Source organism: Empidonax traillii, unplaced genomic scaffold (genome assembly GCF_003031625.1).
Source record: "Empidonax traillii isolate 1590-97213 ecotype Southwest subspecies unplaced genomic scaffold, ASM303162v1 scaffold114:size1751661, whole genome shotgun sequence".
Taxonomy (NCBI): domain Eukaryota; kingdom Metazoa; phylum Chordata; class Aves; order Passeriformes; family Tyrannidae; genus Empidonax; species Empidonax traillii.
The window spans coordinates 1090874-1117543 of NW_020955307.1; the positions used below are offsets into that span (position 1 = coordinate 1090874).

The 26670-nt window shown below is 37.6% G+C and overlaps 1 protein-coding gene across 1 annotated transcript in view; it reads right to left on the reverse strand.

Annotated features, from left to right (window-relative positions):
• Nucleotides 1-285: 285 nt before the first annotated feature.
• Nucleotides 286-26670, reverse strand: part of LOC114057102 — a 146723-nt gene continuing 120338 nt past the window's right edge. Inside the window, exons 6-7 of the mRNA XM_027882934.1 lie at nt 3008-3058; nt 286-298 (exon numbers count right to left, since the gene is read on the reverse strand). Of these exons, the coding sequence (XP_027738735.1) occupies nt 3014-3058 (45 nt within the window). The 3' untranslated portion in view covers nt 286-298; nt 3008-3013. The remainder of the gene's footprint in view (nt 299-3007; nt 3059-26670) is intronic.

The following is a 26670-nucleotide window of genomic DNA, read 5'->3' on the forward strand; positions in this document are numbered from 1 at the left end:
CATATTGTCAATGCCTGTGCAATGGTACTTCTGGTTTCACACTGAATTATTCCACATTCAGACTCAGTGCCCACAAAAAGTCCACTGAGTTCTGATAACTTCTATGTCCTGGCAAAGATAAAGACTTGCAAACAACACAGCACAGAGTCTGATCATTCCTTTCCTTTCTTATTCCAGGCGCATGGAACGTAGCCAAGCGCCCCCTAACCCAGTGAGATGTTGTGTTATGGTGTCCTGACATATCCCTGAAGAGCACGTGCATTTGTATCCCCTACCACTCCTGGGGGAGCCAGAGGAGCTGCACACACAGGCAGTGTGGATTTAGGCAGCTGTAACCACACTGTGCTGCTCTAAGAGCAAATACGTCCTTTGCTCACACACAGGATACCAGCAATTACAAACACACACCACTGAAGATGCAACGATTACTGATTTTATTAGTAATTCCTATATTGCTGAAAATAATTAAGAACCCAACTACTAAGAAATACAGGAATACTGTACTTCTGTATTTCTGCTCCTGCTACCACTACAAATACAAAAAGCTTTGCTCTGTACGTGACATTTCTACAGAAGCCCCCAGCCAATTTTTCCAAGTGCCTTTAAACACAGGTGGGAGGGCAAATCTTTTTGGGTACCAAGGGAAAGTTACACTGATTCAAAACGCTGATTATCAGGTAGTCTGGGTCCACAGATTACCACAAAAAACCCATCCTAAAAGCACTTCCTTGAAACCAGCAGGTTGTTTGTCTCTACAATATTCACCTGAAGTGTTTGCACTTACTGTGAGAGCACTTCGAGGGCTCACATAAAAAACAAAACTGGCACTAACTAAATGTTAAACCGCTGGGTCTGGCTCCATCATGGCTGCTGGGCTGATAGCAAATGCTGATTTGTTGTTCAGAACTAAACAAAGGCAGTAGCCTTGTGGGGAACACTTGCAGGGACCAAGGCATGACATCTTTCCCCCATTCAAACCCTTCATAATTTGTTTCATTCATCCAGTTTGCACCCTTGTAGGCCTTGGTGTCCTATCTGTTTGTTCATCCCTAGAGCCTTTCTGAAGCTCCGTGTTCAAAGTCCTCTAGTATTTCCATAAAATGGGAAGTGCCACCATCTCAAAGGCAATCAATCAGGGATAAATGTCATCTTCAGAAACAGTACTCTCAGAAAAAGTATTTCTTGTGGTAAAAAAGGTAAGGTAGAAATTTTGTATTGTTAATAAGATCCAATAATAACTAGAATTATATTTTCAAAATTGCCTCTGGGGCTGGGGAATATGGTTTCCTTTTATTCTGTTGTAATTTCTGGACATCTTTGAGATCGTTCTGAAAACTACAGTTCACAATTAATGAGTCAGCAGTGCATCCAAAAACTTCCAGTTGAAGTTATTGAAATTTTGATGGTTTTTTTTTATGGCACGACAAAACACTGCCAAGAGGAAAGATCCCCTCATGATCTCCATTCACTCTGAGAATCTATGTTTAAGGAATGATCCCCTGAACTGAATAATTTCATATTATTCTTCTTGATTTTAGGGATGCACATGAAGTTAAGAGTACTCCTCTTGTGAGATCTGTGTCAAAATGATCACTCAAATCATTCTTCAGAGCACTGCTAAATAAACCAGGAATGTTTGTAGCTCAGATCAGAAGAGGAGGCCAAGCTGTAGGATTTGATCTTGGACAAGCAAATGCTATGGCAGCAATAAAGTCATTCACATATCATGTTGTACATAGCTTTGGTGTTTAATGTAAGTTTCTATTGAAAACATATGAGTAGATTATCCATAGAAACTGAAGAGATTGAGCTACCTAAAACACACATTTGACTCTTTATTAACTGGTGATAATCTGCACTGATCCACATTGCAATTCCATTGCAGATGTTGCTGATATCAAGAGGTATGACAAAGAAACTACAGAAAGAGCATATTTAAACAGGTATTTCACATTACCTCAACCATATATATAGTGAAAAATGTCTTTTATGGGAGTTCAAGTTTTCTACTTTATTCTCTGCAATTTTATGCATATTGTTAGAAACAAGGAGTAATGAAAGTCCAGTTCACAGTCATTCAATTTTTCTCTCATTTCCTAGCTTTCTAAAATTTTCTGATTTGCTCTTTAAGTTTCATTTTTGCCATAGTCTGGAGAACGAACTGTAATTAGGTAGTGAGACTGAAACTCATGGCATGGAGAGAGATGGTTACACTTTCAGATGTACCATTTGTACAGATGGAGCAACCACAGCTGCTTTCAGACTTATTAATACATTCTGTAGGGAGTGAAAGCTTTGAAAAGGATCGTACTTCTGTGCATTTCCTCCCCTCCACACAGCAAATGGAGCTGGCAGTCCACCAAAGCTCCAAACAGACCGTCCTGCACTGCGTAGAAGAAAGTGTGGCATTTCATTAAGGGCAAAATAATGCTTTTGGGGCACCACAAAGGATCATCTGTATTACAGAGGAAGATCCAGAAAGGATGAAGGAAGCAGCCATAATGCTAGGACAGAAAGGTGGGAAATGTGTACATGACTAGGTAAAGAAGCACTGCAATTCTTTTTCTTTCTATTTGTTATAGGTCAGATCTAAAGTATTATCTTTCCATCTAGGTAGAAATACGATACACCAAGACCCTCAACAGATTTTTCAGTCTTTATCTGGGAAATGCATTTATTATGAAGTGTTAGATGGTTCAGAGCACCTGTGACAGTCCTCTAAGCTAAGGTGAATTTTGTATGCTTTCACAGAGTGACAAAGCAGGAAATAACTTAAAAAAACACCTCGGTAGAAATCAAAATAAAAAGTTCCATGAAGGTCAGCTGAAAAGGCTTAAAGGCAATCAAAAATCAAACTGTTTACCAGGCACACAAAAATAGGAACAACCTTAGTGCAAAGTATAATAAACAAATTTCTCTAGTAATGTGAACTACACAGATGATTTCTCCATCAACTCTTTCCATCTTTTGAAAGCCACACAGTACCAACGAAGGCAACAGAACTTACCCAAGTTCAGCAGTTCAGCAGTGAGCTCAGTGTGTTAGTCCACCCACCTCCCTGAAAAAAAGAAATGTTCCATGTCAGGAACAAGTCCAGTAATTATCTTCTAACACAGGAGCAATGCCAGCAACATTCTGGTAATGGCAGCATTAGCGCTAAAAGTTTACATTTTCAAAAGTGAAAACATTTACAGACACAATCTGGATGTTTTAACTGTCACAGGCCTCAGCAATCCGATATTGCTCAGCCTTGTGGCCAAGGCATTAGGCCACTGGTATCTGTCTGCCACCAGAACAGATCTTCTTAGGACTTCTCTAATAAACTCAATAATTAATCCACTAAAATTTGAAGGAGAAAAGCAAGGGCCATGCCACTATTAACAAATAAGAAACAAAGACAAAACTTACTGATTTTGCTAAAAATACATAATGAAAATATTTTTTACTCTGTGGTAAAACCAGAAAACAACATAAAGGTGTAATGGTCTACAGTACTTCTAATTCATTGGACTCATTATAAATCCCCAAATACAGAGAATAACTTTAATCCATTTGCTTGGTCAATTATTCCTCTTACCTGTCAAAACAAAGCCAAACAAATAAACAAAAAAAAAAAAGGGCAACAATTTCACTTCCACATAGAAAGGACAAAGCGTCTACTATATACTTGTAATCAAATTCAGGTTTGTACCAGAAATATAAATAGTACAGATTGGGAAAATAATTAAATAATGAAAGTATTTCATGCAATTCCAAGGAAAATTAGATTACTGTCTGAAAAGGATACAAGTGTACACAATTCATTATATAGAATATAGTAACACTTGGCTAAAACTAGTGTGGAGTTCCTCACATTAATGAGCACAGTCCTCACCCACAAATTAAAAATAAACAAATAAAAAAGATACGAGTATGACCTCACTTACTGGCAGTCGATCAAACTGCCATTTGTCCCAAGAGTTGGGAAGCCACTGCCTTATAACACGTCAAGAACTCTTGCTTATTGAACTGATCTGTATGAAGTCTGAATTTTTTTCTGTCTACAGCAATTGCTTTTTCTATCAAAACATTTGGGTTTATGTAAATGACACTTAATGGTTAATTGGAAATACAGCATGGTGTTTAAAGTTGAATCATGCTCACTTAACTTTGGAGTATCCTTGTACCATCACTGAGTAAAAGAACATTTCCTTAAGGTGAGGGTTGGACAATACAGCAAACAGTCCCCACTCAGTGCAGTGCTGCTCATATTAATAGCAAACCTGAACAGCTACACAGAACAGTCTAAATCTTTAACATACATATATTACCATAACTTTAAAACCAGCAGTTTTCATTAATCATACAATGCTTATTCATTTACAGGCAGTTGATTAAAATACAGATATATAGTCCTGAACATCACAGAAATGGAAGGCACTCAGCCATTCTCTCCAAATAGTATTTTCTCAGCCTTGTTTCATCACTCAGCTACATATTTCAGATTACAAAAATTGTTAAAGATTCCAGCAGAGAAATGGACAACAAAGATCCTAAATAAAGACTGAAGGGCATAAATTCTCTGCCAAAACAAGGATAAAGCTCCAGGTAGAGAATGCCTAGTTCAATTCCCTCCATCCTACTACTGCAGCATTTCAAACATAATCAAAAGAAACTAATTTGAATTTTTGATAAGGAAAGCCTGAAAATAGCTTGATAAACTATGGATAGGCATCTGTGGCTTTAAATTTTTATTTCCATGAAGCCAAACATCTAAAAATGTTTGAATCACAGGGAAATATGCTGGAAACAAAGGTATTTCTTAGAGAAAGGGTCATCAATCTAGAGATCTTAAGTCATTTATTGTCCAAATCTGTGTGACTCTTGCAGGAGCTGAAAAGAAACAGTTAAGATCCAAAGTACAATCTTATCTCTGACTGATGTCCTCTAAACACGTCATTTACTCAGAGGCTGTAGCTCAATCTAAAGATACAATATTTGAATATTTTTCAGAAGGGGTGCAATGGCTGTATCATTAACCTTCTTATCATATAAGTAGGCAAAAATTGGCAGCATGGTAGCTTTGGGAGGTGGTTGAGGCAGGCAGAGACTTCCAGTTTGGAGGAATGACCTGTATTTCTGAAATGTATATGAAGGATAAGAAAGGAGCTATTGTAGATTTTTACCATCAGCTTCTGAGAGCTCGAAGAAAGGAAAGATTTCAGAATGCACAGACCAGGAGTTTTGGGCAAAGAATGAAGGGGACAAAGGTTGAGATGAAGGCTTTTAGATTACCTTGCATTATTTTGTTCTTCATTCTCTTTATAAAAGTCATTTCTCCCACAGTAAAGTATTCTTTTCATTTACAGAATATCTTTCCACACTTTTTTCTTGGGATTTTTTTTTAAATTGGTACCCTTGATAGTCAGTATTATTTACTGAATATATAATGGCACAAATACTAAATGCATACTTCGTTAGTTATGAAATTACAGCTGCCTATACCATGGGTTCATTTTTAAAGCATTATTTTCCTACAAGAAAATCTGGCTAACAATAAAATAATGGACTAGCAAAGGTACTTCTTACATTGAGTCTTTAAAATTCAATGCTGTACTTTATAATTTCTATAAAGATTTCACAAACTCTTGAGCATACACCTTATGACTATTGCTGCACTTACCCATACAGACAGCTGGGAAAAAAAATCAAGATAGGCTGATATATAGGACAATTTGCAGATACAATTTTCAGCTAGACTGAAGCAGATTTGATTACAAAAGATGGGGTTGAAGACACCTTGTTTTTTTTAAGTTCTTCTCTCCTATAAGGTACTTGGATAGCCATAAAATGTTTTCAAAAAAGAAAAATCCTCATGTGTAAAGGTAACATTCTGGAAATGTGTTTAGAATATTCTGTGATGGAATACCTAAAAAGCTGTCTCACTACCAAGAGCTCCCTCCAGTCTTTTCTTTTCTGTATATCAGGTGCCACTGTTATTCAGTGACAGCCTTTGCCCTTTGGGCCTGATACATCTTCCACTGAAACCTGTTTACAGCCTTAGTGGCCTCTGCATCAGAAGCCCCTTCACTTCTTATCCTGTACCATCACACCCAAGTGGCAAAGGCAGCAGATGACATCACTGCCTTGTCTGGTAAGTGTTTGTATTTTAAAAAAACCCAAACCCAACAGCATTTCATACCATGGAAATAATTATAATAATACTGTGCTATTATCTACATAGACAATGCTGACCCACAAAAATAGAAATTTAGAATTTATCTTTCATCCATATTCCACTTTTAACAAATAAAAATGTCATTTGTTTATTTATAAATTGAAAAGCAGAATACAGTGTCTGTCCATTATCTGCCTGATAAACTCATTCCAATGAAACAACTGACAACAAATAATACAAACAATACATGAAAGATCCCAGGGAAAATCAGGTACTGCATACCTAATTCTGTTGGGGATGCAGTTCTGTGTAGCAAGAGCTATACAGTGAACCAATCTTTTACAGAATGGGTTAGTATTTCTAAAGCACTGTAAGGAGTCTTGCACACCATCCGACAGGATTAGTTATTATTCCTCTAATACTCATTGTCTACCAGTGCATACATACAGGACTCAATAAGCTACATGTTTATAATTATAATTTATGTACATATTTCCACAAATTTTCTTGAAGAATGGCATTTTGCTGTGAACTGAATGCAGAATCAGGAACCAAGAGCTGCTCTGTTCTAACCTTTGCTCCAGTAACAGGTTCTCGAGTCTGCAGCCTTCAGCAAACCGCCTCCTGCATTTGTAAAATGAAGATATAAACACCTGCCTGCTTACCTAGGGAAGGGTACTGGACAACTATTCAGCCTTCACAACCAAAAGCCAAGTCTGACAAACTCCCAGTGTATCTGGCACAGAAGTTTTGCACAGTGCTCTGCAACCCCAGTGTCGCCTTGGCACCCTATTGCATTTGCTCTGTATGCTTTCCAGGGCAAGTTTAAGTCTCTGTTTGAGCTCCAAACTTGTAGACAGTTATGGCTGGTAAACTATAATCACAGAACTTGTCCCCCTGACTTCAGGAGGATTAATTAGATGCCTAAAGGTAAGGAAATAAACAAATGTTTGCAGAGTGAGGACTATGTTTGGTGAAGGGCCAATTTTCCCGATTGATAACGTATAAATAAAAATCATGCCTAATTTGCTTCCATTACTAATGCTTTATATAATATATAATTGGAAGCAAATTACATGCTTTATTTTAAATTGTTTACATGCAAATCTTATTTTCTTTAAAAGTAGAAATCAACAGCCATTTCTCTGTCACATATTACAAAGATGGAGCATAAGGAGCTTTTTATTTTATCTCATTATGTACTGAACTTAAACATTTGATATAACACTACCCAACAGAAATAAAATCAAATAAATAATAATCAAAAATAATCTCAAATGTTTATTAATCTAGGGCATTTTCATATTTGATGCAAACACAACAATTTTAAAGTACTTTTTAAAAACTATTTTCAAAATACTGCTTGTATTCTTCGTACAAATTACAAGAAAAGGACACATGCAACTGAGAATGTTATTAAATAATATATATAGTTAACATTATTTTTGTTAAATTGTCACCATATTCCTCCAAATAACTTGAGGCTTTCTATTCAAAAGGAAGTCTCAGAAATACCAGTTAAAGACTCCTTTTCTCAAAGATAACTCAGAAAAAAATATTGCTGATTGATGGCAGAGTGCTAAAACCTTAAATTTGTGAAACAAGACACAGGTCCTCAGCAGGAGTTCACACAAATGGAACTACACTGTTTTCACACCAAGGTTTAGAATAGCCCGATTTCCTTAAGTCTCTTGGTTCTCTCTCAGCCTCACTCTTCAACTAACAGATGTGAATATCACTGTGGGTCTATCACAACTTAAAGCATTAATGACTTGTTTGTTATACTAGTGTGAGCAAAAGCAGAGTTACTACCATCGATCACATCCTCTGTTTTTTTGCAGGTACCGTGACACCACAACCCTGTGGAAGGACACATGAATAAAAGAGACTTTTTAAGAGCTATGCAGTGAAAACAAACCCCATTAAACCAGACAATTTTTTTCAATGCATGAATTATCAGACCAAAAAAAAATAAACAAATGGCGTAGATGGAACTTTCCAAGCTTGGAGGAAGAGGGAAATAAAAGGATAAACTATCTTCCCTGCCTTGCTTAACTTTTTAAATGCTGATATCACCTATGTTTCATCCCTAACTATGACTTCATATGACTTGTGTCAGTTCTTCTCACTTATGTCCACGACAGCTACATCTACCATAATCTGGAAAAGAAAATCTAAAAACATTATGTCCGTTGGGTCTAGAACACAAGCCCCTTTTCTTCAATTACTCTTGGAATAAGCTCCCTAACCTTGATGAAGCAATAGGTGTTGTGAACTTGTTCTATCCTATGATGACTGAAGCTTGTCAAGAAGACAAAATTCTCTGTGAAATCCTTATCTCTTCTTATCAATAGACATCAGAATATGTAGAAATTATTTGCAAGAATACAAATTACCTCATTTACAGCCAAATTTGAAATTGTTGCTCCTCTCTAACCATATGTTTGGATATACTAAGGTCGACGGCTTTCTCTCCTTTGAGGGATTCATATCAGTCATGAGATTTTTGACATTACCTATATTTTCCCAAACTCTCTTGAAATGGTGTTGATAATTTAAAAGACATCATAAAGAATTTAATCTGATAGGCTGTTCCACTCCTCAAAAATGTAGGGGTATAAACACTAATGTCCAATGTACTGCAAGTGGGAGGTAACGCTGAGTTTTCTGCTTGACAGAAAAAGTGCAGAAACAGAAGTCAGGCAGCCTAAGAAACGCTCTCCAAGTAGTTCAGTCTCTTTTACAAACACTTGCAGTTCTGGATCCAAGTAACTCCAACACTGTCTGTTTTCTAAGAAGGACAGATCCTTAATGGAAAAACTGCTGCTAGCTATGTGTTCATTAAAATTGGAAATGGAGAGTCACTCTTCTAGCCTGGAACCAGAAGGTGGGCTATCTTGGAGGCAGGGTTGATAGCTTTTGAATACCAGATGAACTCTATAGATACAAGACTGGTGTCAAATGACAAGAGCCTTAAGCAGATGGATGACAGTGTGTGTGCACTATAGGCTGTTGTTAATTTACTAGCTAGAGATAATGCTTCTTTAAAATTAAAAATGAGTCATTGGAAAAGAGCCCGAGAGGCCATAGCCTGCAGATTTCAGGCCTCCTGGCAGGCCTGCATTGTGGGGGACACATTTTTATAGAATTATGAAAATTAAAATTGCATGTTAGAGAGAAAGAAAATGTAATTGTTTCTCTTACTAGCTATTTAAGCTATTCATAGTCTGGATTTGTAACTCACAAGTACACATTCAGTAAAATGGAATAAACGAGTCACAGTAACTCATGGACAAGACATAGATGAGCAATGGCAAAGAAATATAATATTAATGACTTTTCAAGTGGCAAGATGTGGTTTGTTTCTGTTTGTAACTATGCTTTCATTATTTTAGCATGACCATACACTAAGTCTTTCCTTTTCACTATCACTCTGCATAGGACTTTTCACTGCTATTGGCTTATGTTGGAAACAACACTTTTCTTCTGCTTTGATCTTGGGATGAAAATTTCATGTCATACCTCTTGAGAGAGTGTTAATATATTTCCCTATCATAACACAGACAGGGCTGTTTCATTGTTTCCTTGCTTCAAATGTAAGACCAGACATCAGATTCCATGTAAAATTTCTGTGAGAGTCCAGTTTGATAAAGAAGCAAATTATAGCTAGAGGCAAAAAAGGGATCTGTAAAGAACAAGTACATGGGTCTTTCACTTCCCATGTACTCCGAGGGGCACCATTTACTGTGCTGTGTAGAACTTACTGGGCTACTCACCACCAACTAAGTTTAAGAAAACAGTGAAAAATTCAAACAGTCGGTCATCCAGAGAGGCTGGATCTAGCTGTCTATGCAGCCAAAACTGTTCTTGTCCTGTCTCCTTGCAGATGGAACACAAGGCTCACATAGTTCTTAATCCATAACATCAGCGAGCTGATGTAGAAAGCCTGCTAACTCTGTTCCAACCCACCCTACACTGACTCAGCACCACTGAGCTCAGCAGTGTTACTGATGGTTTACACGCATGTGAACGAGGGCAGAATCAAATATGGCATATGGAACGAGATGTTCTTCAAAGCTTACAAAGAAATGAGAGGAAAGAAGAGGAAGAATATGCATAAAATGAATTAGCTATTCTGCATAATCTACTACAATCACGGTCACATATAAATATTTATGTCTGGTGCACTGCCCATGCCATATTGTACCAATCCCTCTCAGACAGTGACAGTGACAGAGACCTCTGTGCACAACACGGCCTTTTACAGCTTTAGCAAACTTTAAGACAAAAAGTATCTACCGTAGAGCCTTCAGTCACAAACATGTCCAGGTACTTCAGTGCAGCAGCAGCTATGTGAAAGCACCTCTCATTTCCACTTGAAGGTGAAAGGCTGACTTTACAAAAAAGTTTCTCTCTCTTTTTCAGTCCTATACAACACCACCTGTCTCATCAGCAGGACCACTCTAAAGGGATGGGCCTCGAGGCACCTCAGTCCCAAGATTCTCCATGCCTCATTCTTCATCCACGCTGCTAGTAATGTACCATCACTGGCACAGTTACACCTGAACACTCTGGTGCTGCCAAACACCTGGCTTGATTTTCCACTGTCCAAATGAAAAATAAGCATAATCTGCTTTTTGAGGATACAGCAAATGAGGGAGTTCATGACAAATTGTGTTGGTTTATGCAGAATAGTGATAATAAGATACAAATGAGAATTTTTTGCTTAATGAATAATACTAATCACGTTTCAACAAATGCTGTGCCCTTCTAATTAGAGAGAATGCATAAAATCAGCTTAATTTATTTGTGACTAGTTATACATAGTTTAAATATTTACTAGAGATTTACTCTAACGTTTGAAATTATTTTAAACAGCTCTTGCAGTAACAGCAGACCTAGTAATGTAAAGGAGGTTACAATTCTAACTTCTACCCTCCCTTTCGTTATACAGTGTGTGATGTATACCCTCGGTTTTCAAGATGCAAGAGAAAGGATATTATTGATTTACATGCTAATTCTCCAACTGTTACTAATTTTCTTGATTCCTGCTTCCAAAGTTGCACTTCCAACATTCATCAATGTAGTACACTAGAGGGGCTGAGCATCTTTTTCAATAAATTACAGGAACTATGACTAATTATAGTGATATTAACTATGCAAAGTAATGTGTAACTTAAAATGGATACGTTTATCATTTCAAATTATGCTTTTGACTCTTGATGGCCTAATACATGGATGCTTTTCCTTTTTTCATACAGATTATGAACTGTGCTATATCTTTTTTCAAAATCTGTTTCACAGATATAGGCATACCTTGTAAATTTGATGAATGGAAATAAATCATTTACATCCCATATAATGTTTAGTGAGCAGGGGACAAGATTAGTACCAAGGGCAAGTAGGGCCAAATCCTGATTTTTTTAGCACAGCACTTACGATTCAGCTTGAACAGTGCCATCAGCACGTACTTGGCCTACAGGATTTGTCACATTTACTTTGTGTCTTCCTAATGCTACAAAGCTAGTAGTGCAAGTCACATGGCTGACAATACCAGCAGTGTCAAGCAGTCAAAGCAAAAACACAAGTGCAACTGGCTTTCAACAGTATGCATACTCTGTATGTTCCAAAAGCGCAAAATAGAGAAGCTTTAAAACAATGGCAAGGCAGTTGTGCATGTGTAAGAACTCTGCACAGCAGGAGGGCTTTTTGGTAGCACCATGTTGCTGTAGTTCTCCTTCCAGGCTGTAAGAAATGCAGCCTCTGTCATTTTTGCATTACCTGCTATTTCATGGTGCAGACATATAGTCTTAGTAAGCAAACAAAACTAAGGAATAACATAGACTGGTATGTTGCAGAGACATCATCAGAGAAATTAAAGTGCAGATGGACATTGCCAAGTTTCTCTACAGATTTTAAAGAAATTGAGCACCAGAGACCATAGAGTTTGGCCAGACCCTTCCAATTAGCTGGACTATTATTTTCCACTATGCCAAAATAGTCTATGTGTTATTTGCTTGAAAAAAACCCATGCATACATCTCCAGGGGTTTACATCTGCACTTTGGACCTCTGCCATTAGCTCCCTACTTAGCCAATACATCCACTTATTCTTCTGAGTATTGGGATGGATGTTCTTGTGTTTGGATGATCCTATCCTTAAAAACCTGCCACCTTTCCCGGGCATGCTTCCCCTTCAGAGCTGCCTCCCATGGGATCTGACCATTAGTTTCTTTAACCAGTCAAAGTTGACTCTCCTGAGGTCCAGAGACTTCACTCTGCCACTCTCTTTCCTCATTTCTCTCAGGATATTGAACTCCATTCTATCATGGTCTTTACAGCCAAGGCTACCACCAATTACCATATCCTCAACCAAACTTTTATCATTAGTGGACAGCAGCAGATCCAGCTGCTCGTCACTCCAGGTGGGCCTTCCAATACCTGTATCGAGAAGTTATCCCTGCCACTCTCCAAGAATCTTTTGACTGCTTGTCTCCCAACAGTTGCCTTTTCATCGGATGTGAGTTTTTCCAAAGGTAAAGGAAGTGTAAACTGATGTTGCCTTAATTTAAATGCCTTCAAAAATTATACAAAATTTCTAGTATTTTAGTATTGTCCCACTGGGTACCTGTAGACAGCAATAAGATATCCCCTTAGCCTTCTCTTCTTAAAGCTGAGCAAATCCAACTCTCACACTCTCCTCATATGTAATAAGCTCCAAAATGCTTCACATATAGTGGTTCTGATTACTAAAAAAAATTTAATTCAAAGAAGCTGTGGTAGAAGACAATTTCTGAGACTATTTAAAATCAGAAGTGAAAATCACTTACTAGCATCATTTACAATTTTAAAGCACAGCTCACAGCTGTCCTAGTTACGCTCTTATCAATCTCTTCTGGACAAGTATTCTCAAGTCCTTTTCCTCATCTAATGTTTTCTAATTCTCCTCTCAAGAAAATTTACTCTCAGGAAGTCATCGAGAGTTCACAATCTAATTAAAAAAAAATGCTGTATGATAAAATTTACCACAGATGCATCAACCACACTCCTTAAGTAGAGCTCAGAGATTCTCAAATTTGAAAATTCCTGATCAAAATCTAGGCCACTTTAGAAACTCTTCAAATAGTATGTCCAAGGCAAGGAATAATAAGGTTCTGCCCTTGTGAAGTCTTCTGAATCTCAACACAGTTCATTACCATTGTCACTTAGAACAAACCCGTAGCTTTAACCAACATGAAACAATGAATAGTTTGTCTACACTTCAGAACATTTCACGTGACTGATATTCTGGATGCACTTTGCCTGGGCACTTCACTCTCACTTTTTACTTCTCAGGGAAAGGTGACATTTTAAAGTTCACATTCACTGAACTACTACCAGGTGCAAAATTCCACACCACTATAAAATTGTCCTGTTTGTAAATAGCATCTTTATGCTATATTTTTTTCCTTTTTTTTGTTTTATGCTTTTATAACTACAGTTACAAAAACAAGAATTTCAGCCTTTGAGATCAGAATGCCAGATACCATGTCAGCTGTATTATGGTTTGATGTAGTCCAACGAAATGTTTTTATACTGTAGCCTGTTTCATTTCAATTGTATTTGATTTAGCTGTAAAACTCAAAAATTTAGGACATTTATGTTTAGATCTGCTCTGGTCTACCCTATGAGTCCCAGAATTCTAAATATTGTGGCACTAGCTTTTTCCCCCAGATATTCCATTTTTTTGTTCATGCAAAGGTACAATAGGACCGCAAACATATACTTGAAAAAAACAGCTGGAAGTCCACAGCCTGCTCTCCTTGCCAATATACATTAGTTTAGAAACAGAAGACTAACAAATGAATTTGCTTTGCAGGGTGGAAGGAAGCCAAAACACTGCCATCATTTTATTCTGTGCAGAGAAGCAAAGTTCTCATATTAGAATAAGAACAGACAAGGATGTGGAGGCACAGTACGACACACACTACAGACATGACACACACTACAGACATGACCCTTTGAGGTCCAGTTGCAAACAGAAGATCTAATGCTGAGTTTTTGAGGCTCCTAAGACCGTGAATCTCCTGTGGAATTGGCCATGTGGAATGACCATCTTCTCTCACATTCACCACTACTACTCACAACTGGTAAGATCTGTCCTGATTTTTCCAAGCTTTTCCAATCACTGCACAGCCAAGAATGAACAGAGTCTCAGGACTGAGGAGCAGGGGGCAGGGGGAACAGATGCTCAGGAGTCCTGATTCTCTTTCTCCTCATTGCAGATTGCTGTAGATTGCTGATCCCACATAACTGACTATTCCCCAAAACACACTGACTGATTTCAAGGGTAGTGATGCACAACCCTTACCAATGTTTTTATTTTAAGCCTAAAAGATACACAAATTGATATTTAAAGAGTGCTTCCTGGAGAATTTATAACATCCAAATCTCCCACACTGAGAACAGTGAGATTTCATGAAAGAAATGAAGAAACACAGTCATTTAAATTGTTCAACATCATTAAAATACTCCTAACTAGCTACTCCTAGAGAAGAAAAATACCACAGTTTCACAGACAAAATATTAGTTCCTCCTTAGACAGACTCTAAACAAGGTTTAAGTGGGATATCAATGACTGAAACATACTCATTTTATCTTAGCTTCTCCAGAGAAGATTTCCTCTGACTCTAAATAGGGATAGTCTAATGGCTTTGACTCAACTGTGTTTCTGAACCTCAAGAAAGTAGGCTCTCTTCCCTAATGTCTTCTTTTTATCTGATATTAAGAGATGTTCAACTGCCTGTCAATTCTTTCATTAGCCACTACATGTCAGATTTTCAGAGGTGTTGTGTACCAGAACTTTGCCTTCAGAGGGAGAGGAGTGTGCTGGAAGGTTGTATCTGTGTACAGTCCAACATCTGCATCAATTACATATTACACTGAAAGGCACCAAATCATCAGTATAAAGTGCCCTACACGCATGAAAAGGGTCAGGCCCATTTTGCAAAAGCTGACAACTCTAAACAGGTGAACTCAAAGAGCAGGGCTGATGCCAAAAGCCAAGGGGCAAAGCTGTGCAGACAGAGTCGAACCACCAGCCAGTTGTTCTAGAGTTCCAGGCAGGGGGAGGGATTAGCTCCCTGCTGTGCATGTGGGGAACAGCAGTTGCAGTGTGACATTATAAGGAGATAAAGACAAGGAAACAACTATTTCCTAGGCACAGCACAAACGTTTCTGTAGTGCACATACTTTGAAAGTTCCTATGAAGTTCCTTTCACAAGGACATGCTTTAGGTATTTCAGTGAATACACTGTACGCATCAAGTATTACCCTGACTCTGGTTGAAATTTTTCTGAAACTCAACTTTCTGTAATACATAAATGTACATGGACACTTTTCATTTCAATAAATTGGTCAAATTCCTGCCTCCTTGAACCTCCCTTTGCAGTAAGAAATTACATGAAAGCATCAAGACTATCCTCTGCATGTAAAAGCAGATTTCTGGGAAAGCATAGACTGAAGGCTATTGATGAAAATGCTGATATGTGCCATTCTATCAAGCCCAAGTTCTGTGGACACTAAGTCACTCGGTTAACATGTAAGTCAACCCATACACAATTCCAGGCTGCCACAAGCTGACTGCTGCTAGCACTTCCACTGGTTTAAAGTCTGCCTGTGCTCTTCTCCATTCTGTGGTGTGGTTGTCAAACAGCACACCTATAGCAGTTTCTGCTCTGCTTGCTGCTTACTCTTTAAAACTTACCCTCCCTTTTTGAAGATACCGACCCAACAGCACCCTTCAAATCACATTTCTTCTTAAGACTAACAATAAAGCTGATAAATCTGTATGAACAGGAAGCATGTCTTTTACTGTCTCATTGTGTAAACAATATCTTTCAAATTACAATAACTGTTCCCAAATGGTTAGCATAAGGTTCCATCCTGTTATCTAAATTCCTTCTACTATGAAATACACCTAAAAACTACCTTCTTGATAGATGTATCTGAATGGTCAGAGCTTCTCCCACTCAGACTAGCTGGGAGAGCTAGAGCCCAGAATTACATTCCAGCGTGACTTAAAACTTCAGTTTAAAACATATCAATACTTTTGATTAAATGGTACCTCAGAGTTATGAGAGGTATCACACTATCAATGTGCATTCACAGCATGGACTCCAGGATACTGCAATCCAGTTGCTTACTGTTGCTGATCCCATTTAGCATGTTAATACCAACTCCTACTAAAACAGCAGGAATACAAGACCCTAACTTGTTGCAATTCATTTCTATATCACTGAGGCCACTTCAGCTCACTGAAATGTTCGCTCAATGAAGTTTTCATAACTCTTTGGTTAATGTGGCAGTTAATGTCCTTGAGTTCTATGTTTCTGTGTCCATTTAAAAATGTGGAAAAAAACTGGGTTGCCCTTATTTAGGATACAATCTCAGAGGTGATCATTTGAAAAATCTTCATTTGCAATTGCTTGGGTGGGCAGTGAATGATGCTGCTTGCCTTTCAGATTCCTCTCAGTATTAGAAAGGAATGTTAACTCTGGATCAGTGTTCTTTAATAAAACAGCACAGCAGTAAACACCAAAAATAAGAGTTTCATGCTTAAGGTATTACACATTAGAAAATGTAACGTTCTATCAATTTTCTTGCTGTTTTATAGTTACCTGATAAATGTTGGACTTTCAATCCTTTCTATGTCCTGAGCATTCATTACATTTACACATTTTACAGTTCTCTAGTAATTTTGCAATACATTTTCCTGAATCAGCTGATGACATTTAATGGAATGTTTAAGACACAATATAAAACCATAAATGCTTTTGCTTATTCTGGGGGAAAAAACTGTGCACATAAATTGGTTTTCAAATTAAAAACTATGTTGGTGTACCCAGCATTTTTGCTTCTGCTATACATATTAAAATATAACTAAATGCCTCTTATGCAATACTGCAGCATAAGTACAAATAACAAGCATTTGTACTTTACAAGCAAGCTATATGATTAAGGAGCTATTAATGAAGTGAAACAAAACCTCAGTGCTAGAATGTAATAGTCCATGAAATTCTTATGGGGAGAAAGAGAATCCGCAATGAATAAATATTAACCTAAATGCCACAGAAAACATACAGCAAACAAAAAAAGAAGGCATTTTTAAAGCCAAAATTTTGGTAAAAACTGCTGACTACTTAAGGAAAGTCTATTTGCATACCACAGGGCTCCATCTGCTGTGGAAAATATAGGCTGCAAGAATGATTTAATATTTAATAGAAGTAGTGGCCGTTGTTAATTATAATTTGCACATTTACAAATCAGCACTGATAGCAATACAAATTATGAAATATAAGGGTGTTATGCCAGATACTGGGGAAAATAAGATGACAGACAAAGTTAATGGAGTATCCCTAACAACAGCTCTGTCAGAACACATCAGAGAACTAATCCAGTTACAAAGAGCCTGCAATGGAAAATCTATTTAAAATATTAAAATGCTGTTTGGTAAAAGCTTTTTCATAGTGCATTTTACTTAAACAGTTGCTTATTGCTCATGGGTCATTAGCTGTACACCCAGATGCATTCTGCAAACTGCCGTTCGAAAGAACAGTAGAAATAAAATAAGAAATAGATTTCTGCAGCATTTTTCTTGAAATCTAGAATGATCTTACTGCAGGTTACAGACAGTAAAGTAATATCAGCTACTTCCAAGATAGGTGTTCTTGCTGTTAAAATAACTAGGTATTTCCTTTCCTAAAAAAAAGTTACATGCTATAGAGAACTTGACTCATTTGAAAATTTTTCCAGCCTTGGAAGGAACTTCAATTGGATTAAGAGACCAATATGCAGAGGAAATCATTCAAATCCCATAACCTTTGGTTCTAGTTTAAGACTTAACATTACTTTGATTTCAACACCAAAACTATAAATTGATTCTTATTTAGTAAAGGCACAGAAATTACCATTGATTGTTTTCATTAATCTCTTTTCTCATCATCGTGTAATATGGATTACAGATAGAAGCCATTAATGCTTTAATAGCAACTCTGCTCACCAAGTCATTCACGCTGCTACTGATTTCTGTACCATCAGGTAGGTGGTCTGTAATATAAACCAGGAGGCAACCCTAACCCTATTTAATTCAACAGATAGCTTAGCATTTATGTCACCTACTAGATACAAGGCAAAAGGAGATATAAGGCAAAAGCCTGTAATAGTCCCAGGGTGCAGTTCATTGGAATACATTCCAGCTAATTGTGCTCCTATGGTACAGACAAATCATATTCAGTCTGCGGAAAGTGACACAAAAGCTGTCTCCCTAAAGTTCAACAACTTCTTGGTTTAAGAAGCACTTACTAATCTGAAATCAGTCCATGGGTCACCTTAGACTGATCCAGCAGTGTTTAGCTCACAGGTTCTGCTGGAAAAAGTCAAGAGTACTACATTTTAGCTGCATTTTATCCATGTATTGGATTTCTTCTTATTTTTTGTCCAGAAAAGGAAGGATGTGGAAGTAAGCAAGATATCTCTTACTAAATATGCTGATGGAAATGGTCTGTGGAACCAAAACTACTGTTACAGGGGCACAATACACCAGTTATGACAGAATCATGAGCCTACAACTATCTTTCGGTTCCTTCTGTTGTTAGTGAATACAGTTTGTTCTCTGATCAGAAGAGCTGCATTTCATCTTCACCTCGTTACTAATACCACTAGCTACAAATGTAAACACCATTAACCGTTGTTTCACTGGAATGCAATTTAAGACATGCTTAGATGTATTAACTTGAGTTACACAGTGTCAGTTCCCCTCCAAAAAAATGTTATTCTTGAGCATCAAATGAAAAGCAGTACTTCAGTGTTAAAAACCTCTGGTGCAGAATCAGTATCCGCCCATTTTCACCTCATCACTTCCTCTCCTTAATTGTAAGTTTCTATAAAGAAATCATTCTCACACATCCATCCCTGCAAAGAGAGGAAAAAATAGATTTTGCTATTTTTGACTCTGAGTCTCTATTTATTGTGGTGCAATCAGAAAGGTGATTATGATATTATCAAAATTAATGCCCAACAATTGCATAATGTACTCATGTTTGGATTTTTTACCAACCTATTTCCTTGTGGGTTTGGGGCTTGGTAAGGATCACTGGATCTTTTACAAGATAAGGGGTGGTGGGGGAGACAAATTACCCAGAATTTTAGGCAGCCTGCTCTACGGCAAGCTGCCAAGACCTCATTTGACCGCTGATGTCCTAGCCTATAGTAGTTGAGGGCAATTTCTGCTTTTTGTTAGGCAATAATTCTACTTTACAAACTAAAAATGTTGCAAGACACAACACTGATTGCTGCAAGTTCCCCTCTTTTGCAAAACACAAAAATCTCTGATTAGCAGAAGAACTAAGAAACAAAACATAAAGATAAAATGGTTAAAGCAGAGAATGCAATTCTGGTTTATGAAAACCAGACCAAAATAACATCTCTTTCAGATATTTTTACATTCTTTTTGTATTGTGCCAGCAGTGCAAAAGGGACATAAAGACTATCTCAATACATGGCTGAAAATGCCCTTGTCACCAGCAGCTCCTCAGAACATCACAATGCCTAGATCACCTGATGTCAGTGCATGAGTACCATGCAGAACAGGCCAAAGAAGAAACACAGCAAGAACATGAAAAATCTCTTCGGCATGGTTAGTGGAGCAGTTCTTCAGCAGCTGTTACTCAATTTGTTGCTGTTATCTCTATTTATACTAGAGACTGTTTTTCCTTCAGCAATCTCAAGGGTCAAGAAATCAGAAAACTAAAGAAAAATCCCCCATTGTTTTTTTATTGTGTCAAGCGTTGATCTAGTAAGCATATGAAATTCCATCCTAAATCATACAAAAAATACCATAAATGGTTTACTAAACCATCATTATTTCATATACGCTGAGAAACAAAGCAATGTACAATATTCTGTAGGGGGTGGAGAAACAAGAAAATTAAACTACCTACAGGTAACAAACACTAGCACACTCTATCTGTGTTGTTCATCCTGGCCTGCTGAGCCTGTGTCATTCTAACGTGCGCATGCGCATTTATTATGTTATGGGTCAGATCAAACAGCCACCCAAATTGCAATTTCCATAGCTGAAATAACATATAACTCACATTTATTCTTCAGAAATCTCTTCTGTAGTAATAATTTTCACTCTGGGTCAAATATACACTTGGCAAAACACATCTAACAAATTTATGGGTTTTCCTCTGAAGTCAGCAAAGCATTTTCACACAATAGTCCATAATGAGTATAAAGGACCTGCTCTATTTACCAAGCATTGTAATTTCTTGTTCAGAAAACTTGAAAAGAGAAACACACGAAGTAAATTTCCTTCCCTACTTGTTCTCTTGATAGCAGCACAAAAGGAGCAAATGATTGCATGAATGGTAAAGATGTGTCCTTTTGCATAATTATACTGCACTTGGCCAGGATAATGAAAGGTTCTGTGATAGACACCACTGTTCCCTAGTCCTGCAGGTCAGACTTTCCCGAAAGGTACCTAAAATCCTAGTTCCAGCAGGTACATTTTGTTTAAAGAGTAAGCAAAGTAGCCAGAATGGCACTTTCTGAAGACCAATAGTTCTCCACAGAATGACAGACAATCAGCTCCATGGAAATTCACAGCAATCTGGCATCCCATACAAATCATAAACTATACAGTCCTCGCTATTAATTATATTTGGGATCCCAGAAAATCCTGGAATGTCTCATAGCTGGGAAAGTGCAAGGAGTGGCCAATGATAAGAAGCCAGTGAAGCAGCTGGGCTTGAACAGTGGCAGAAACTGGACTTGAATACTGGATTTGAATGCTTCCTGCAGGCCACAGAGCAGATGGGATGAGCCTAACTAACTGCTAGCCTAACTAGCAGTTCAGATGAGCAGTTAGGATGAGGTTTAGCTAGTAGTCAGTCCAGATTAGATACGAATGGTGTTCTTAAGGTTAAAAATCTCATAAGCCTCTCTCAGGGCCAGGCCATCTGCACCTGTGATAAATGTATTTCAATAGTCACTTGAGTAGAAAGTATTTTCTCTGGATTTCTTGCTTTGAAGTTTAGCCATGTAATGTTTTTGATCTTTGCAACAGAGCCCAAAGTGAAATATTGAGTTATGATACAATATGCTTTAAGATACCAAGGACAAATAAAGTTGTATTAATTAAATTAACAGATCATTTTAAACTTGTAATGTGTGGAAGGGCTCTTTATTTCACTACCAAGCAGTGAGACACAAGGGACAGAAGGGAGTCTTCCATTCAGGAAGTAGAAAGTCAAACTCAAAGGTTTCAGTGTCCTGTACAAACTCAGTTTAAAGCCATTCCCCCTTGTCCTATCACTACAAGCCTTTGTAAAAAGCCCCTCTGCTGCTCTCTTGTAGGCCCCTTTGAGTACTTGAAGGTGCTATAAGGTGACCCCAGAGCCTTCTCTTCTCCAGGCTAAAAAACCCCAACTCTCTCAGCCTGTCTCATACAGAGGTGCTCCAGTTCCCTGATCTCTGGAGTTCTGTTCTGATTTGCAAAAAGTGTATAAATACTATTACCCGACAGATAATTTCCTAACTAGGCACAGATGCGAGTGAGGCAAATAAGGCAAAAAAGGGGGTATCCAACTGGACAAAAACCCGGAACATGAAGCATCATAAAAATAAAAGTATGGCTGCCAAAAGTGTGGTTTTTTATTATTTGTCAACAAATTTCTTCTTTATGCTTATTGATACCTCCACCTCTCATATTTATATTACTGCCATATAACTCCAGCCATGACATTCATCCATGTTTATTTTGGCATCCTTCACTTCTTAATGGGTCTTCTCTCTTTATTTAGATTCAACATAAAAGCATCCTTTCAAGTTTGTTTTTAAAGAGGAAAACAATTTCCCCCAACTGAATCAACTAAACATCTAATAGAGGTGTCTAGATTAGTGCTTTAGGCTTTCTATCTTGTCAGGGAACGTTCAGAGAAACAAAAGAGCTCTGAATAATCTCCTTGAAGTTCCACTAAAATGTTACTATGCCCATAAGTGTGTCAACACCACACACCTAGAGCTGCACACCTAAACAGAGCTGGAGAAAGGATGCAGTGAGACTTCAACGGCATTGACCTAACTTTACTGCAATTTAAGTCACAGGAATCTTACATTGACTTAAATGTGACCATTTAAGACAATGCTAAGTGCTTCTGAAAATCCAATCTGTAATCTCCCTTAAGGTGATGGTTAGGAAAACTGGACCAAAAATAAGAGTAGCTTTACAATCATTGCTTATTTTTAAATCTATACATCGGCCACGTGTGAACATGATATAGTCTGTGCACATGTAAGAATAAATGCACATATACATATAAATGAACTGAATTTTTGTGTTGACAGATTATTTGTCAAGTTAAAGCCAAATGTGACTTGAAATTACCACGATATTACACTGAATAAAGAGGATTTATAATGGAAATACTAAAATAACCTCTGTAATAGTGATCCTACTAGGCACTGCTATAACAACACATATTTCACTCTTTTCAGTTACTGCTGTTTTCTCCTTTCTCTGAATGTTTGAGAACAGTAAGTGAAATGTTAATTTTTTTTAGTCAGAACCATCTAGCTAAACCATCCAAATCGTTTTTGTATACAGAGATTTTATTTGTAATCTTTCTCTGCAAGCTGCTTTGTTAAATCCTAATGAGAACTTTTATGCATAATGCATAAAATAAACTTCACCAATGTTTAACACACTTTTATAAACATGTAAAACCCCTTTATAAGAGAGATGACACACTGCAGGGCATGCAGTTGCAGTACTCTGGGAAACCACACTTCCTAGATGACTGAAGGCATCTGCTCCGTGCCATTAATTTCTCAACATCGAACACATGTAGTTATCTTAGAACAGCGGTGCATCATATTATGTATTTTTTTTAATAATAGGCAAGCACATTTTACTGCATGTATAATAAGTGTGCTGTTCAAATCTACAATCCTTTTGCTTTTTTTCTAGGAATGTTTGTATTTTCTAAAGGAATGGGGAGAGAGGAAGATGGGTTCTTACTTTATCAAAATACTTTATTTTGGCAAATAAATACCTATAAAGGTATATGCTAACAAGGAATCACTCAAAAATGGATGCTATAAATCTTCCTTACGCAAGAGGCAAAGAAATCAGAATAATAACAATGTATCACTAGCCTATGTCACTGAAATGATTTGTTTTACTCCTTTAATCTTTACCGTATCTAAACTGACTATAATAAATGAATAATTACTCTGAATACAGTGGAGCTAATTGAAAATCTGCTTGAAGTATAAAACCAAGAAATCATAACAACAAATACAAGGTTTAGCCAGTGTTTAGGAACTTGTCTTTGTCAATAATTTTTAAGGTTCAGTGCAAATGATACTGTTTACCATCGTACATCATCTAACATTACTCCAGAAAGTCATGAATTATTTCAGACTTCCATGAATATTAATAGTCTTTAGAGTCATGGTATTTCATCAGCATACACCCAAGTATTAAAGTCTTATGGGGTTTGACTTTTCAAAATGAAACCAATTTAATTCGAGTTTGTTTTATTCTCAAATCCTGATTTCTAAGTGCAGAGAGGGTGTACACTGTCATGCATGTGAAGCTCAGGCTCTCGTCAAGTGTGAAAGGTACATCACCTAACTCAGGGACAAGCTGATTCTCAAAGCGCCCATCTGGACATGCACTTCCTATTGTGTGTCCCAAGCAATCAAAATCCTGAGAGGAACATGCACTGGCATCAGTACGGGCAAGATTTCGTGGTTGCTTCCTGCTTAAAAACACAAGAAAACCAGTCCTTCTTGGAAACTGTACACTTGTATAATAATCAAGTGGCCAAACCAAAAAATAAAGAAATATTGTCTGAATGAAAGCCACTGCTAAAATATAAACCACTCATCCTACTGGCCAACAGAAATCGTTTGTTTCTTCTAAAAACTGTAAGTCCAGAATTTGCAATGAAGCTGGTCAGAATGGATTTCTCTTTCTTGAAAACAAACACTCAGTAATAAAGGCTTACAAGAGAGTAAGTGCACTTACCCAGTTCTGTCTCCATCGAATCTGACCTGAAGATTGCTTGTTTCACCCCTACAACTGTTGTCATAAATTTGACTAGGGCTGAGATTAAAAAGAAACATGATGCATAAAGTAGCTTCAACACAGAATACACAAGAAGAAAAGCTAACACTCTTCTCATACACAGTCTTGTGCAGCATTGCTGTATTACTCTATTCATAATGCAAAGCAGAAGCACCAGATTTGAAATTAGGTTACCAGAGTAGAGGGCAATATGGCTCTCAGGCAATCACATATGTCCTTGGCAAACTGCAACATATATACAATTACTGCACAGCAAAGTCACTGTGCTGGCTGCAAAACAGGTTCTCTACAATCAATAACTTCACTCATGTAAAAAGAAGGATCATATTTTAAGTGTTGCTGCTATACCACTGTCATCTCCTCCAGTAAACTCACTGTTCATGTAATATTACAAACAATAGATAGATAGATAGTGTAGGTAAAGAGCTTGCATTAAATGCACAGGAAACATTCCATTAAGTAACTCTAAGTTAAAGGAATAAGCTACGAGACTGGCAGTGCCAAAAGTTCTTGCTGACAGTCATCACATGCAGATGCTGATTTTCCCTCTGTGCAGGTTTTTCTTTCTACTGGTCACATTTTCATCATCTCTCTCACGGTAGCCTCATAATTTTTTGAATACAATGATTCCAGCTTCTGAGTATGTTTGTACACAGGAAACATCTGTTATTGTATGACAGATGCCTGGCAAATCTACATAGAGCTTCTCTGGAAACTGGAAGACTTCAAGAAATTTTGAATACTGAGAATGTGCAATCCTGCAAGAAGAACCAGTGCAGTGTGTGTGAAATCAGCCTTAGCAGACCAAACCCAACTAAAACTGGCACACTGCAAATACTGTCGATCCTATCCCTGTGCATGAACTGGGAAAGAGGATGGCTGAGGCAGCTGAGGCCTATTCCATTAGCCAGAGAATGCTTTTTCTCTTCCCATGACAAAATCCAGAAGCTGGGCATAGTCCTCTGACCTACCTTGCACCCAGATGGCAGAGTGAAAGAGGTACACACTCTCCCAAATACTTGCTGATGGCAGACACAGGAAAAATCCAAGACTCTTGGGTTCAAACCCAGGTTCGTGGAGGAAGTTCCAGCTTCTCACAATAAGATTACCTATTGTTCTTTTGCCTCCCATCACGTTCTATTCCTTGTTGCTCCAACATGTTTCTGCTACTCCTGCACTCCGTTTCTTAACATCAACCCTTTTCAGTTTAAACCTCATTTCCACTACAATAGGTTCCTTTTTTTTTATCCTCACTTCTGTTTCTCATGCTTCCAGTTCTGAGTTCAGCAAATTTTTACACTTTTCTCCATGTTCTGTTGGGTGTCCCAACAGAAAGTTTCTGTGTCCAGCACCACAGTTGTACCTGGAGCTGTGGGGACAATCCTGTTCAGTATCCCTACAGGCTTGGAGCATGGTATGTTCTTCAGGGAATGTAAATAGCAGAAATAGGAATGTACTTAAGATAAATTTTCACACGAGCATAACCCTGCCAAATTTCAACACCCATGGCAGAGAAACAACTTTTCAAAAAGTAAGAATATTCTTCAAGCGGACAGAGAAACTGTTTGCTCATTACCTTGCACTTGGAAATTACTTAAGTGCTAGGGCTTAATCATCAAACACACTCTGTTTGGGACAGATGCCTGTTCTGGAAAATGCCAGCTAATGTAGTAAAGTTTGGTAGAGTTAGAAATTATTAATTCAGCAATAGCAAGAAAAGACCATTATGAGTTGCTTAATTTAAAACTTTGATGGTTGTGACAAGTATGACAAGAGTCACATAAACATTGTGCTTTCAGTTGGCAATGTGAACTCAGTGCTTACAAACAGAAAAGGAAGACCTTGCAATCTAAACTGGACAGAGAATGAAGAACACGCCTTGTGTGGCGCTGTAGCGAGAACCCGGAATCTGAAAAGGCACAGCCTGTGACAGTGGGAGCTACAGAACCACGCAGGGCTGGCACTGGAGAGACTGGAAAGTTTTGGGCAGAGATGAATGTGGAAAACTCATGCTTGGTCACCCGTTAGAAACTGATATTGCCACAGGAAATCTTGTTTTGTGACTGTGGTCCCCTAAAGTTGGAGCTCTAGGCAGGCTGTCTCTCATCTGATGACCACCTTCTGCCTGGCTAACATTTTAAAATGGGATGATTTTTACTTTAGAGGTTGCTTTCTAATATCAGATTTTTACTGAAAAACTGCATTGAGAGAATGTCTTTAAAGAAGGGAAGTGAAGGGAGATGTTTCTTCAATATTCAGAGTAAAGGGTAACATCAACTAGAAAAACTAGAAATAAAAAAAAAAAAACCAAACAAATCTCTAAAACTAGAAATGAAAAATACCGTAAAATTTCCTTTAAAAAATCCAAACAAACAAAA